This window comes from Fukomys damarensis, unplaced genomic scaffold (assembly GCF_012274545.1).
Source record: "Fukomys damarensis isolate Sample0158 unplaced genomic scaffold, DMR_v1.0_HiC HiC_scaffold_9, whole genome shotgun sequence".
Taxonomy (NCBI): Eukaryota; Metazoa; Chordata; class Mammalia; order Rodentia; family Bathyergidae; genus Fukomys; species Fukomys damarensis.
Window position 1 is genome coordinate 10,827,202 of NW_022900921.1, and position 16,382 is coordinate 10,843,583.

Genomic DNA, 16,382 nt, shown 5'->3' on the forward strand with positions numbered 1-16,382 from the left:
TTGTTTTTTTTTTTTTTTTTTTTTTTTTGGTGGTCCTGGGGATTCAGCCCAGGGCCTTGTGAGTGCTGAGTAATGGTCTCCCACCAAGATACAGAGGTGGTATCTGGCACAAGCTGAGGCCGAGCGGCCGGCAGGTGGGGCTGGCTTGGTAGTGGTGTGGTGGAGGAGGGCTGTCTCCCTACCAGTCCTTACCAGGGCCCCACAGCTGCTGGCATTGGTCCCGGTAGGTGAGGCACATGCCATTGTAGCAGTAGGCCTGGCCGTCCTCACAAAGAGTCCCGTCCATCTTGTAGAAATTGGTGGGGCACAGGGGAGACCTGCCCGTGCAGAACTCTGGAAGATCACACTGCTGGGCCTGATCGCGGCACTGGACGCCTGGAGCTACCAGCTGAGTGGAGGAATGAGAGGCAGAAACAGTCGATGACGTCCTTGTCGTTGATCTTGTCAGTCGAGATCTTACACACGTCACTTGTGTGGAATGGAACTTTCAACACCTTTATTTCACAGCACTTTTTTACGCAACCTCAGTAGCCCAAATCATCACAGGCCTTTTCATCTAAACAGTGACTGAGGCTTTTTAAAGAATTTTCACAAATGCAATCACTTCCTCTTCACAGAAGTCTTAAGAAGAAGTATGCAGTAAGAAACAGTATTTATGCAACATTTAAGAACTCATCGTGTGCTCTGGCAATAACAGCTAGTTTTACACAACTCCCTCCTGAGTGCCCAATGTCAATATCATTCCATTTCATCCTCCTGACGATCCAATGTAATATAATCAGCCCCATTTTATAGGTGATGAAACCTGAGGCTTACAGAGGATAGACAATGTTTCCAAAATTACACAGTAAGTGGTAAAAGAGACAGGGCCACGGATAAATGCACACATTCAGCTAGCAGTCACACAACATTGCTGAGCTGACAAAGAGCATCAGCAATGATGCATCCCGGGACGTCACCTAGCCAAGCGCTGGGCTGAGTACGTCACACACACCGTCTCCTTTGCCCCTCACAGGAGGATGAGGGACACTGCTATCTGCCAACTTTGTAGATCAAATAACCTGATCAATAACACATGTTGCTCAAACAGTAAAAGATTCCCCGGGAATCTTTTCGCAACCCTTGGCGGTTGGGGTTACTAAACGCTTTGCAGTTCACCAAAAAACCATCTAGCCTCGGATGGTTAGGAAACTGCCAAAATCACATAGCCAGGACCTGAAGTCAAGGTCTCAGACAACAGGGATCCTTTGTGAGGCTCCAAATGAAATCCTGGGACTGGATGCAATGGCTCCACTCCACGCTTATTCTGAGGCCTGGCCCAAACTTGAAGGACTTGACCCCCCACAGCCTCCCCAGGGGACACTGGTTCAAGTCAGAAGGTCTTCAAGTTTCCCCTGGGTCAGGTAAAGAAACCAAGGACTAAGAACGAAGCCTTCCTTAGCACCCAAGAGGCTACACACTGCTTACAAGGGCCTCACAGGCAAGAAGGCAGGGAGACCCTTCCTGGCTGCTCTTGGGCCTGGCTGCCTGCTGAAAGGGCCTTGGCTACAAGTGTGGACAAGAGTGTGTGGAGAGGAAGCTGTAGCAGCTTCCTCCATCAGGAGCAAGGTGCAGGGACAGAGGACCTACTCCGCAGCCTGTCTGTCCGCTTCACGTCCTAGCTCCTCAACCAACACTGGGGCCTTGGATTTGATGTTCACACACCCATGATTTGAGATCCTAACTCTCTTAAGTGGTTGTTAAGAGGAATGACTTCCAACAAAATAATTGAACAGTATCTGGCACATAATGAGTACAGGATAAATGGTGGGGAGAAGCAAAGGTCCCCGATTACAGCCCCAAACTCTGAGGCCAGATCATTTTCAGATTATAAGTATTAATATGATTCATATTTTCAGTTACTATATTGTATGCATGTGTATGTAACCTTGTATGTATATATACATATATATGTAATAACAAATGTATACATATCATTATAAATTTACATATGTATATAAATACATATTCAAAGTACACATGTATAATACATAATCTTACAGTAAGGCCTGAGTGAACCATTATGATATATATGAATATTCACTTTAGGTGTGGCCTTTTTTTTGTACTGGGGATCAAACTCAGGTCCTTGTGCTTGTGAGGCAGGTGGTGGAACCACTGAGCCAAATCCCTGGCCCCAAGTGTGATTTTTAAAAAACTATAATTAACCTCATATCAATTCAGTTCAAATTTGTCACTAAATGTGATAGAACATTATTTTTCAGATTTTAGAACTTCTTGAATTCCAGAATTATGGGTTAAGAGACAGCGGTGCTATATTCACACTAATAGCAGTAAACCATTTCTCTCCTGTATCAGTAGTAGGGATACTACTTCCTTCCGGAGACAGGAAGACTTGGATTAAAGCTCTTCCTGCCTGTTTCATTCTAGGTAAGTTACCCATACTCTATGAGCCCCAGCTTTCTCATCTCCAAGTGAGGATAATCACATAAACCACGTGGGCCTTGTGAGGACTGAACGAGATAAACTATACACATTTCTCAGCACAGCGCTTCTTTCTGGCTTCTTCTAAGACATCCATTAATGTCCCTCAGACTTGTGATACTTATGATTATGAGCTCACATAATATCACACCTACTCTCTGTGTACTTGTTTTTAAAAATGTTTTACCCATCCACAGGAGGCACCATCCTCTGGGATGATCTTAACTCACTGAAGTCCAGGGGGCAAATAGTAAAATTAGCTCAAGGAACTGTTTCCACTCCAAGGGGTCTGAAACTTGCATTTTTCTTTTCTCAGCCCCTACCCCCACCCCAGTGCTACGGATGGAAACCAGGGCCTTGAGCACAGTAGACCAGCCCTCCACACTGAGCCACACCCCAGCCCCGTCACCCACCCAGGGCAGAGCTGCTGGGTCATGGCAGCAGGTAGGGGAGGGGACACTCACCTTGCACTGGTGGCAGCAGGCGCCGTGGGCACACTCCGCCCCGTCCTTCAGGGTGCAGTTGGAGGCATTGCAGCAGGGGTTGTTGCATTCCTGAGGGCAGTGGGTGGGCGTGAGTCTCTGGGGCAGTGGACCAGGTGGGGGGACGGCCTTCGCCACACCACCCCAGCCCCAGGCTGCCCTCCACACCGCTTCCAGAACATCTCTTGACAGCTTTACTACCAAGGTCATGTGAATTTATCACAGAAAATACACACAGGCACACTCCTCAGCCATGCCACAAGGTAAAGGCATCTGCATTTCAAGTGTGTATTTTCCAATACATCCATGCTTATACTTATTTGGCAAAATATAGTATTCACACCGCTCTTAATACAACTCCCTTCTTCTGAAGTCCCTGGGCTGATCCCTTTAAGATCACGATGGTGAGAGTGGTAGCATCTTTAACAGCTTTTGTCATATCCTGAAAGTTACATGCTTGGGCCAAAAGAAGAATATCACACCCTACAAGTTCGAAAATCAAATCACTTTCTGCACACACATAGAACCTCCCTCGCACCACCATCATATTCTGTGTTACTCATGTATTGTCCCCCAATTTTTGTGTGCGTGTTAGCATACATATTTTCATCCTTTAAAAAAAAAATAGAGATGAAGCAATCCAGTTCTGCTTTTTTTTGTAGAACAACACGCTTCTGTTAGAAGTGACAGTCACACTATGTGGTTTTGAAGATCAAAAGGAAGCAAAGAGCTCATACAGAGAGACTCCTGCTCCTTCCTCCTAGCAGCCCTTTAGCTCTTCCTGTATTCCCTTTGCATCACATCCCCAGGATAAACAGCATGAGCTTGTTATTTGCAGCATCCTCATAAGGCTCATGCTCAAGTTCATAAAAATGGCTGTGTGGCTCCCAAAAAAGTTTAGTGCAGCTGCAGGGCCAAGGAGGCCATCTGAGCTCTACCGGAGGGGAGAGAGCTACAGGGTTGCGGTTTCTGGCTAGACCAGATGCTCGCCGGAACTCCACCCTGACCCTGGACACCAAGAGTGCCAGCACAAGCTCTGACAGGCTACAGCAGCGGTCCATCTGGAAGGCTCACTGACCACAGCTTATATGTGGTGGGGCTTTTGATAGTCATGTGTAGGAAATTCCTGTGACTAAGCAATTGTATTTGTCCTATTCTCTTTTGACCTTGTGCTTGGAATCAGTGCGAATTCTTCCCTCCTGCTAGCACCACTGTGACACTTACATCTTCCTCCCCACAGTCACACTCTTCTCCATCTTCCAGGAACCCGTTCCCACACCACCGGCCTCCATAAAGTGTCCTGGTGTCCGGCATGTTGGAAAGACACATTCCACCTCCTGACTGAAGGTACCTATCGAGCTCCTTCTTGTTGCATCCATTGAACACTTTGGGAAAGGGATGGCTAGAGGGGACAATGGAGGAAATAGCTGAGAGTCTGCATATGCAGCAGGGAGAACAGCTGCCAGTCATGCTGTCAAAAGTTGATTCCACCTGCATCCTCACAGTGCCACCCACACACACACACATACACACACATTCATCCCCTGGGAACACTCATCAATACATTAATACATGAACTTGGAATTCTTTCATACTTCCTCATGAAATATTAACCATCTTATAGTATTTTATTTTTCTTACTCTGCACGGTAAAGGTGTTTGAAAAGAACAGCACCTTCTGTCACATGAGGGAATTGCAGGAAATAAAAGACTGTGAATGTGTTACAATAGGTGTCAAGCTTCAGCTCCAAGCCAAGCCCAACTTCTCCTAAAGCCAGTATCAGATGGATTTTTTTTGTTGTTGTTGTTACAGAGGACCAGACCAACAGAAACCAAGATCATGGTTTTAATTTCTCCATGGACCAATGATTTGTTCTTTGTTGTGGAACACAGAGCATACTCCAAACTGAACTAGCCAACTCACAAATGTGTACTGTTTATTAAAAGAGTATGATTTCTCGTTTCCTCAATACTGGGAAAAAGAACCAAAACTACAGTAGTTCCCTCTTCTCTGGAGTTTTGCTTTCCATGGTTTTAGTTACCTATAGTAAATAAAAAATTCCAGAAATAATTCATAAGGTCAAATAACTTTTATCAGAGTACATTGTTATAATTGTTTTACTTTATTGGTTATTGTTTTTAATGTCTAATCATACCTGCTTTACAAATTAAACTTTCTTATGGATATGGATGCGGAGAAAAAAAACACAGTATATATGGTTTTCAGTACTCTGTAGTTTTAGGTGTCTGGAAAGTCTTCGAACATTCCCTACAGTTAAGAGGAAACAACTGTAGTATGAGTTGGGTCTACAAAGAGAGAGTTACCCTGCTCCCAGTGCTCTAAACCAGTTAAAGGCTAAGCACAGGAGAATTTGGTGTTAAACCATGAAAATTTGTGAGTAATTGTGAAACAAGTTAGAGTAGGAACTACTGTAACTCTCAACCACGTGTCTACAGATACTACTGAGACTGGGAGAGAAAGGAGCAGACTTCACTGTGAGCTCACAGGGACTTTAGCGTGACCTGTGGAACTGTATTCTACATAGCAACATCATCCTTTCTGCGTCACCACCAAGAAGTGATGACCAGACACTGGACACAGGAGTTCCAGAGAAAGGGAACTGCTTTGGGAGACACTGAGACACCATACTGGGCACGGCATGGGCAGACCCTACTGATTCGGGGTGAAGGGACATAAAGTCCCAGCCTGAAGCCTTCCAAGGAGAAACTCAGGTCCTGGAGGAAGCCAGTGATTTATGCTGAGTCCAGACCCTAGGAGATAAGTCCTCTGAAGAAACTCTAGAATTTTTTCAAAGGCTCTGGTTTAGAAAAGCCCTCCTGACTTCAGGAGAAGCAGCCTGCGTGTCCTTGTTTCTTGTGGGCAGTCAGGGTTCAGGGTGTGAGTGGTCATTTTCCTTCAACTCATTCTGGAGCTACATCAGAGCTTTTCGAGCACTTAACAAACTCCTTTGGGATGGAAACACCAAGGGCTGTGGTTGTGATCAAAATGGGTCCTTGGCAAAAGTTGATGAAGGAAAACATGACATGTGTGGTCAGCTCAGTTTTATGGCTGAAGACCCTAAGCACAAATTAAAACAGCATATACAGTATAAATGCTGAATAGTACATATGGGGTTTCATCAGCATGGCACCTGCTGCTAGAAACCTGCTCTTTCCATACATTTCCCTTCTTGGTGTTTTCCCCAATTTCTTTTTTTGAGACCAGGCCTTGCTATGTAGCCCAGGCTGGTTTCAAACTCGTACCAATCCTCCTGCCCTAGCGTCCCAAGCGCTGGGATTACAGCGTGTGTCACCAAGCCCAGCTCAGAGCTCTTCCAATTTCTTTGTGGTAAAACCCACAATTTCTTCAACACCCTACCAGCATATTTAAAGAACTTCCTCAAGGCCAGCTGGAAGGAATGTTTGGGTCACACCAGCGTGCTGGCCTCAGCCTCCTTCCCACTGACTCACCCAGTGGCAGCGGCCATGATGCACCCACCATCAGCAGGATTGGCTAAGCAGCAGCCTTCGGAGTCGTGGGTCATGCCAAAGTTGTGGCCCATTTCGTGGGCGATGGTCGCAGCCACGCCGATGGTATTATCAGAGTGGTCCTGCTCAGGGAGAGAGTTCGGGTCAGAGTCAAGGGGACAGCACTGTCCATCCCTCTCCCCCACAATCTCTGTCCTTTTCCAAGTCAAGCCTTGCAGCTCTCCACGTGATCCTCTGCCGATGGGAACGCAGGCTCTCCACAGCTGCTTTTCGCAGCAAGTCTAAAGCCACTGTCATTATGAGGGAGTCAGATGGTTAAAAGTCAATGTATCCTGATGAATTTCCGAAGCAGTAAACGCTTTTCCCCATTCTTCCCCTTATAGGTGTATCTCTTAAAGACACAGAGCGATGACCAGGAGACACCGCCACAAGTCAAGCATAGGCTATGTTTGCTCACTGTTTTCTGAGAGCACCACAAGACAGATGCATCCCAGACACGGCACCTCATGTCACGCGTGATTCTTGTCAAAAGCAGAAGCTGAAGAAACAGGGAATAAACAAGCGAGCAGAGCAGCCAGGTGGCAAGGGCTGTAGTTACTGGGCAGTTACTGGCCGTGCTGAGGGATGGATCACTCTAGCCCAGGAGTTTGAGACCATCTTGGGCCACAGAGCAAGACCTTGTCTCAAAAGCCACAGAAGCAGCCACAGGACATTTACTAAACACGTATGTGTGTTTCTGGCATGATTTCCTTTAATTTTCATTTTTACCTTAAGATTATAAACTGTGAAATTACCTTTATTTTACAACTGATGACACCTATTAACTCATCCAAAGCCCTGTAAATATTCTTTGAAGCTAATCAGTTCTGACTCTAGAGCTGAGGGTTTTCACATTTATGTTTCTTGGTCAATAAATAAATACAGGATGGGTGAAAGGATGGACAAACAGATGGACAGCAGGCTTCCCGCTATCCACTCACAACTTAGAAACAAACAGTCGCAATACTCTCACAAAGTCAGACAGACTTTCAAGAGAAGGGGAATTGCCTATGGCTGTGAGACACGCTCTTTCTCAGTAATCACATCCCTGATCGTGCAGGACCTGGAATAAAAACACTTCAGTTTCTCTTCCCTTACTGTTGCCCAGGCCCTGGTGTGGAGCATATGAGAGATGTAGAGATGTATTTATGAAACCACTTCACAGGTCTCCCGAGCTTGAAATAAAAAATAAACTCTGGTAAATGAAAAGTCACCCTTGGGTACCTCCATGTCTTAGAGCTTAATGACTTGATTTTAAATAATTGGTCTTGTTGATGTCCAGGATTTTTCTTCAGCAATAATAAACACCAGATCCCTTTTTTCAGGGGTGACCTCCTCTCCTGAGAGGCCGTTTTATAGCTCCTGCAGTGCTAGCCTGCGGCGGAGACTCACCGAGCTCACCCCTCCAGAATGGTGCACAGAGCACATGGTCCTGAGGAAGGCCAGGCCGATGGTGGTGCCGTGGAAGGGGACGCCCCTGCAGGAGAGAAGAGAGGGGTAACTGGGCGGGGCTGAGGGACGCACTGTTTCAAGTGTCCAGGAGCCAGTGGCTATCAAGCACTCTCTGGTCTCAATGACATTTCCAGTTCATTCCCAAGGGGAGGGGCCCTGACGTTTCGGCCACTGGCTGACTTTCAGGTCACTACACCTCTCACCTCCTCTCACCTGCTCCCTCATTGCTCCAGAGAAAAACAGACAGCGCACAAAAGGTCACGCATTCCCCACAGCATGCCTATGGCCAATTCCCTGGAAGGAAATGGCAGAGCTTGAAAGCTCCATCCCATTCCTGCTGCACAGGAAAAAGCTCAGAGGGAGGGGGTAGGGAAGGGGAGCACAGGTTCTGATGCCAAAGTGAATCATGCCCACTTCTGCCAGCTGCCTGGTCCCAAGCCTTTGCCCTGGCTCTGCCGTGTGGGCCTTTCAGGACAGGGTAGGGAATTAGGCAGCAGCTGTGGGGCTGATGCTTCATTCCCATGTCACCTCGGGGCCAAGGAAGCAGCTGCGTCCCCTTGGGAGCCTCACAAAGTGCAGCTGGGCGCAAGGATGAGCTGTTTCTGCCTTTGTTTTGCAGTTAGGATCCTAATCTGCAATGGCCAGCCACGGCCTCCTGAGATTTAATACATCCCTCTCTCAGCCATATATATCCAGGATAGAGGAAAAGGGATAAAAGAAATGCCAGTATCTTTGTGTATGTCACCTATTTAAAGGACTTCTGTGGAAATTCATTATATGGTCTATATCTCCATGTTTTTCTTCTTATCTGCACCATGAAATATCTGACTATATTATTTATTTGGGGATCACTAGAAACTAGCATAGAACCTGATACAAAAGGGGTGATAAATAAGTGCTGAATTCAAGGCAAAGAAACAATCTGCAAAGAAACATGCAAAATGTATACTGATTCCTGTGAAGCCCTACTTATTATTTTTTAAACTTAGCTATGGCTCTGAGGATGTCCTACTGGAAACACACATTCAAGATTTTGCCTAAACCAGGATGCTTCCCCATTCAGGCTAAAAGTTCTGATGATCGAAGGGGACAGGGGTGGACCCCAGTTGTCCAGCTCTCGCCTAGAACACACAAGTCCCCGAGCTCCATCCCCCGTGCTCCCACCTCAACAAATAGTTTTGGTACCCAAAGACTCTTCCTGGATGAAGGTACCACCGTAAGTAACCAGTTAGAGCCTGGGATTGGGGACAGCTATGTCCCACTGCTTCCTGCAGGTCCTTGGCTGAGCTGCACTGAGTGAAGAGGAATTGGCTTGGGTACCACATAAAGCATACGATGTAGGTAATGTCCGTATACAATAAGACTTCCTTTCCTTTACACTTTTTCGTTATAACACAGGCAACACTGAAGCCATGGATCACGGGCTGGACACACCTCTAAGGGTCAACCAGGGTTTATTTATTTATTTATTTTCCCCTCTCATTGAGTTTATTGGCACATTTTAGGGATACAGTACAGTTACATTCATCATCGGGATCTTGTACCTTTACATGCCAGGCCTTGGCTCTCATTTCTTCCCCCAGGATTTAAATCAGGGTTTAAATGATCATTGACTCTGAGATGTATTTAAGGAATGGGTGGGAAAGGGTTTATGATCTCTGTGCCTCTTGTGGCGATTGCCTTCAAATACCTTGGAAGCCAACACTAGTAAATGCCAATAATCACCCTCAGTGGTACGCTGTCTCACACTACTGCAACCCAATCAGTCAGAATTCGGTTCTTTTCTCTCTGGGTCGGATGTAAACCTAACCCAGTCCCTCGTAGTGCCCCCCACCCCATGAACACGGTTCCTGCGCTTCTGCCACTCTGCCTCTTGCAGGCACCCAGCACGGAGCCCCTTGAAAGCGAAGGGAGGGTGACTCGGGGAACCCCTGCCCAAGGCCTGCGGTAGGAAAGAGCTCATATACCAGAACAAGTCCATCCCAAAGCGGCTGCGGCCACCCATCGGCCACTGCCTGAACACACACCCATGTTCCAGCTACTCAGCGGATTCTGAGATTTTTAATAGTATTTTCTGAAGTGTGCCGAGTCCAGAGCACGTGGAGGAGAAATGCCTGCTTCCCTAGGTCGGGCAGCCAGGAGGGCCCTGTGCAACCAGTGCAACTCACTGGGCCAAGGAAGGCAAATGCGGAGCACACACACAGCAGACAGAGGTGGCACACACAGGAGAATGCTGCTTACGTGATTAACTGAGCATTGTCGTGCTTCTTCTTGGTGAGCAGCCTGCGCCTCCAACTAAGGAACGACAGAAGCGTGGAGTACGGGTTCTCGGAAACTTGGCACTTGTCCTCGTGAGTCCACACTTCCAAGCCCACGAGAGCAATCCGAATATTCAAGGATCGGTAAAACTGGAAAGACCAAGGAGCTGGGTTTCTATCAACACCATATGGGAGTCACCACCCCTTCCTAACCTCAGAACTCAGAACACAGCCACCTGATCTCTCCTTTGCCCCAGCTCCAAGGAGAAAGAGAATAGGTATTCTTGACATTTTCTCAGAAGAAGAAAGGGACGCTCTGAGAGAGACTCACAATATTCTGGGGGTAAAACTGTGTTATCTTTGCTTAGAGAATGGAAAACTGAGATAAGACCTAAAATTGGTGCAGATACATACAGGGCTATCATATGCAGAAAGGGTGAGGGTTGTTGCACTTTGTCATCAAGTGAGGACTGGGTTCAGAAGTACAATAAGACAGGAAGGTAAATTTCATAGTAAAATATGAAAAGAAAAAGCATTAAAAAAATCTAATCAAGGCTGAGCATGGCGGTGCACACCTAGAATCCCAGCAGGCAGGAAGCTGAGGCAGGAGGATCACTGTTAGTTCAAGGCCAGCCTGAATGACGTAGTTGAGACCACTGCTGTCTTCTGTAATAACCCTCCTGGGCCTAACTAGGTGGATGACTTTCTCTACCAGTTTCTTGAATAGCCTTTATCTTTCTATTGGTATCTTAAAAAGCTCTCTTGCTAAAAAAAAAAAAAAAAAAAGAACAACTTCATGGAGGAATAATTTATATGACATAAAACCACCTATTTTGACTGCTTTACTAGGCTTTTGGATATATAAAGATACTACAACACTCCAGTGTTAGATCATTTCACGATGCCAGTCAGGTCCTTCACGGTCACGTGCAGTCATTCCATTCTTACCCCAATTCCAGGAGAGAATCGCTCTACTTCTTGTCTCTACAGATTGGCCTTTTTTGGACTTTCTTCCTTTTTTAACAAACGGAATCATACAACATAGGTTTTGCACCTAGCTTCTTTCACCCAGTACACTGTTTGTTGTTTTGTTTTTTGTACTGGTGATCCAACTCAGGACCTTGTGCTTTCAAGGCAGGTGCAGGCACCACCGAGCTACATGCCGATAATCAAGAGCTGCCTGTCAGCCACTGTAAGTCTAGATTATACCTAACGCTAGGACACGGCTCTTTCACCTCATGTGCATATAAGCAGGAGCTGCTTAGCTTCAAAGCTAAGCTACTGGAAAGCGGTTATAAGTGGTTCTTTGATGGGTCTGCTCTAGATGCTACTGAGTCAGTGACATTTAGAATATAGCGGTCACATGAGCAGCACAGACTATCTTAATCTGAAATTGGCAGGTGTTGCCCAGCTAAAAATGATAACCAGGACATCAATGTTTGTCAAGAACTTTCTACGTACTAAGCCCTGAGAAACCTGAGCAAAGCCTGGGCAGGAAACGGTGGAGCCAGGATGAAGACACAGATCATAGCCTCACCGACCACTCATGACTGTTCTGCCAAAGTACTGCAGTTATTTACAAATCCAGACCACCCACACGCCTTCCCCCAAAACCGTGGCCTAAGATGGACTGAAGAGTCTACAGAGTATCCATTTATTTCTCTAGAAAATTTGTCTCTGCTTCGTTTTGTGCTGCACCCTTCATGAAAGAAAATACAGGGTTCAGACTTCAATGTGAATTTGCTGCACTGTGGAGGTTTTTAAGAAAGTAAACTTGGCTTTTTCACAGTTAACAGAAAATATTTTGGACTGGGTTCATGATTCATCAAATGAGCATAGTTCGTTCCAGTCTTAGTTCAACAGTCGTTCAGTTCAAGTAGCCGGGTCAGCAAGCTTCAGAGCGGGGGGTGTGCCTTCATTCTCCCTGTTGGGAGTGGCTCACATCAGCCGTCCGGAGAGAGGCAGGGATTCACAGTGGACCAGCCAGCCGGCATGGGCTCCAACCAAGGTCTGGATTGGCAGCTGCCTCTCTTCTCCCTCCACTTTTTTTCTTTTCTTTCTTTTTTGGAGTTTGTAATTAACACATGCCTTCCATTTTCCATCAGTGTCCCTGGTTTTATCAACCAAACCAGCTGAAGTTCCTCAAGGAGGGACCCAACCTGCCTGGTCTTTAGAACAGTAGATGTCACATGGGTGACAGTGGGACCTGCCTTCTCTATACCCTCAGGGAAGCAAGTCTTCCCTGTTTTCCCAGATGTTGAGGGTCTGGGTTGCAGGATCAGTTGAAAGTTACTGTGAAGTGAGCCAGGAGCTAGAAAGAGGACTCCACTGTGTCCAGCAAAGGTCTTTCTGCCAGGAAATGTCAGTGCTTGACTTTCTCCTGTCACTTGCCAGTGGCCTGTATTTCTACAACAAGGAGGACAGAACAAAAATATGGCTCAGAGAACCTCCCATCGAATGACCTCAGAGTACTGCCAAATTTGCTTTTTGGTCTCTAAAGTAATACTAAGTCCTCTTAGTGTTTGAAAAATTATGACTTCCCATTCAGAACTGGGGTCCAGAAGTCCCTAGCAGGCCCACAGTCAAACTTTCAAAGCTTAATGAGTGTCCTAAAATTCTACCAGGTATGATCTTGGACCAAACACATCAAAAGCTACTTTTTAAAAAACTATACTCTAGCAGCTTGTCAAACAGCTACCGCCATTTGAGGTCACCTTCTACTTTTGCATTTTACATTATAACAAATACCTTCTTTCATATATACAAATATTTCTGAGTCTCAAACTAGCCTGTTCTAATAAGATTTTAAAATTTGGACATTTCCTAAGCGTAGCGTATAACAGGTATTGAGATGGGAAGGTCACTCACAGTCTTTCTGAGAGACAATTAATAATTCTAGGGCAGTTTTGCAGATGGAGACTTTGTAGACTGGCCCCAAACAGCCCACTCCCCATTAAGGCTGTGTACCTTTCCATCTGGATCTCTGGACTTAGTTCCTGCTAAGTCAGACAATCAATGTGCTTTACTCCTGCACGGAACCTTAGAAAACCTTATCGAGTTCTTAAACTGGGCTCTTCCCTGCCCTAGGTTCCTTTGAAGCCACTGAAGTGGAGAAGACATCACAGGACAACAACACTCTATCAGCTTAGAGCAGTCCGTTTCTATCTGATGTTGGTATAGACACTAGAATAGGATATCATTTTTTTAAAAACTCCCTCAGAAAAATTAAAAGAAAAACCTGAAAGCTATCAATTTAGGCCAACACTTCTGCTTTGTAAATTAAAACAAAGCAAAACCAGAACAAAAATGAAAACTACAACCTAAGGAAGATGAGTTACTTACCTATGAGCACATAGTTCAGAGGTGCTTCTGACCACACTGAGCCTCTATGGCATTGTTCCCTTCCTTTCAGAAACTGGGTGGCCAGTACCATAGAAGGCAGCTCAGGTTCATGTGATCTCCTGTCCTCCAACCCCTCTGAGGTCCTGGCACCTTTCCCACAAAGTACACACCTGGTCTCACCTTATCAACATAGTTGGCAATTTCCATGAGCTTGTGTTTGGTGGCATCCGGGTCTCGCCGATTCTTCTGAAACTAAAGGAAATGAACAGAACCAGGTGAGACCTCAGTGTCACTCCCAAGGCCCTTCCTGGGCCTCATTACTTGTCTCTGAATTTGTTCTTATTTTCTTCTGCCTTTTATGAGCATTAATTTCTATGAAACTGTCTTCCCTACTACAGTGACAGCTCTTGGAGAGCAGGACTTGGTTGATACTCACCTTCACATCTCTACCAGCTCTGTCTGGGGTATATAGAAGTACCAGGCCTCTGTCAAACTCCCATTGTGGCTTAGAAAGATGACCAATCTGAAACTTGTCTTGGTCATCATCCCAACATGAAGCCACCACCAAACAGATCTCAAGAGGCTACTTACATGTGGTCAATCAACACTGGGAAAATCACTGTGGGACAACTGCTGTGGGCCAGGCACTGCGCTCTGTACTAGGTAGGACACAGTGTGATGAGAAGCCCAGAAATAGCTGTAATCATGGATTCTTTATGTGTCTTTAAGGAGTACACACTTAAAATGGGCTTAGAAATCTTGCTGAGAAAACAAGAAATAATTGCAAGAGGAGGCCATATGGAGACACACATGGGTTTTGGCAATACTCCATAGACATTAGCAAATAGGCTTTATCTTGCACACCAATCAGACTAACAGGCAGTACCTTCTACAGTAGAAAGAATTCTGAGACTACATAGACTGAAACTGGACCTGGAAAGAGTGCAGCACTTGATTAGAAATGTCTGCCACAGAGAGCAGAAGGAGAATATATCAGGACAAACACATTCTCGCCTCAAAAGGATGTATCTCTTTCCGCTACAGTAATGGTAGTACTAAATAATGTGAAGAAAACCTCTGCAACACAAAGATGAGATTTCCTATAATGGCAGACTTCAATTTGCGAAGAATGGGTAGATCTGTGTACTACCATTGTCACAGAGACCGGGTCCACATCGGATTTACCGTAGTCATGCACTACGTATGTTACTCTGATCCAATTCTGGCCCAATAAGGCCATGATCTAGTTGAAGGAGAATATCATGTCACCCAAAACAGTCTGAAGCAGGAGTCAGTAAGCCTTTTCTGTAACCCATACTATTCCTGCACTGACTACTCAGCTCTGCCTTAGAGGTTTGGAAGCAGCCATCAACAATAATAAACCAATGGGTTTATTATTTGCTGGGTTCCAGTAAACTGTTTACAAAAATATGTGGTGTGCTGGATTTGGTCATGAGCTGTGATTTCCAAATCCCAGGTTTAAAAAAACAGTATTTCAACCTTACATTTTCTAGGGTGACACCGGAAGTCTAGCCACATGCACCACCATCCTCTCCTAGCTACCTCACATCTGGTTGACATCACAGGTTTGTGTTCACAGCGGTCCTGTCCCCTCTTCCAATATTACACCTTATTCTTTGTTCCCCTTGGTTTCCATTTCACCTAGGGCATGAATATGTAGAGAACCACTCCGAGAGTTGCCACCTGGACCCAGGGAGGGAGGTGCCGCTCGCTCATTTTGACTCCCAACAACTCTCCTATGCAGCCGGACTGATCTCATTTTCCCAATTGCAATCTCCACTCCCGCCTCCCCCGAGTTCAGAGCCTAGAGCAGAAGGGAGTCTGATCTCAGCACGCGGTGTAAATCACAGATGCGCAGACCTCCCCTTTTCTGTCCTCCTGCAGGTTAATTGTCAGGAATATATTTCTCCTTCCAGAAGATGAGAAGCCCCTGGCAGAGGAAGTGAGAGGGGTGGGGACGAGAAGGCTGATTCCCAGCCTGTGAATACAGGCTGGCCTGTTCCACCCCCGACCCCAACCTCTCACATTCATCACACAAAGCCTTCAGCTGAGGGGACCCGGACCCTGAGAAATGAGTGCGTTCTCTTATCCACAGTGGCTGAGTCATAGCCCTGCAGGGAGCCGGGGTCTGGCAGGTCTGTGCCCCTGGCACTGAAGGCATACTTCTCCGCAACAGGAAGTGGCTCCAGGTGACCCCACAGCGGTGCTCTCACTGTGACCCATCGATGTCTGGACAGATCCCAATCTCTGCCCCACCCCGCTTTGGTACCTGCTGCAGACTCATAGCCAGGGCATCTTAAATCCTGCACCCAACACAATAGCAAAGCATTCCTAGGATGTGTGAGGCCCTGGACACGGCATTAAAAAAAAAAAAATCAAATCTTGTAAGAAGATGCCACTGGGGACAGTGTAAGGTAAAGAAAAAAACACCCCTTCTTTAAACTAGAGCAGCTGGCTTTCTATGCTCCTGACTACTGGGGTCCCCGGGAACTTTTATCTGCTCAAAGGGCTCTGTGGCAGTAAAAACATGACTAAAGACTTCATTTTCAGATGCTCTTAAGAGTAACAATTAAATGGAAAAATGCCCTGGAGTTGAAGAAGCTCACTTTTTCTTAGCAATCCTCCCAGTAGGGTAGTTTTGAGGACAGGGGCTGGAGTGTAGACCCTCAGGTGGCTTTGAAATTTGCTTTGGTTTTTGTTCCCCACATTCTTCGCGCATCCTATATACACACTTGTCTTTGGAGAGGAAACAAAAGACAGAGAATACTACACACTCACACACACACACACACACACACACACACACACACACACA

At 46.1% G+C, this 16,382-nt stretch overlaps 1 protein-coding gene across 1 annotated transcript in view; it reads right to left on the minus strand.

The window, feature by feature from the left end:
- Nucleotides 1-16,382, minus strand: part of Adam19 (ADAM metallopeptidase domain 19) — a 154,092-nt gene that overhangs the window by 16,039 nt on the left and 121,671 nt on the right. Inside the window, exons 8-14 of the mRNA XM_010622280.2 lie at nucleotides 13,727-13,798; nucleotides 10,188-10,354; nucleotides 7,887-7,971; nucleotides 6,438-6,577; nucleotides 4,191-4,368; nucleotides 2,949-3,038; nucleotides 193-388 (exon numbers count right to left, since the gene is read on the minus strand). Of these exons, the coding sequence (XP_010620582.1) occupies nucleotides 193-388; nucleotides 2,949-3,038; nucleotides 4,191-4,368; nucleotides 6,438-6,577; nucleotides 7,887-7,971; nucleotides 10,188-10,354; nucleotides 13,727-13,798 (928 nt within the window). The remainder of the gene's footprint in view (nucleotides 1-192; nucleotides 389-2,948; nucleotides 3,039-4,190; nucleotides 4,369-6,437; nucleotides 6,578-7,886; nucleotides 7,972-10,187; nucleotides 10,355-13,726; nucleotides 13,799-16,382) is intronic.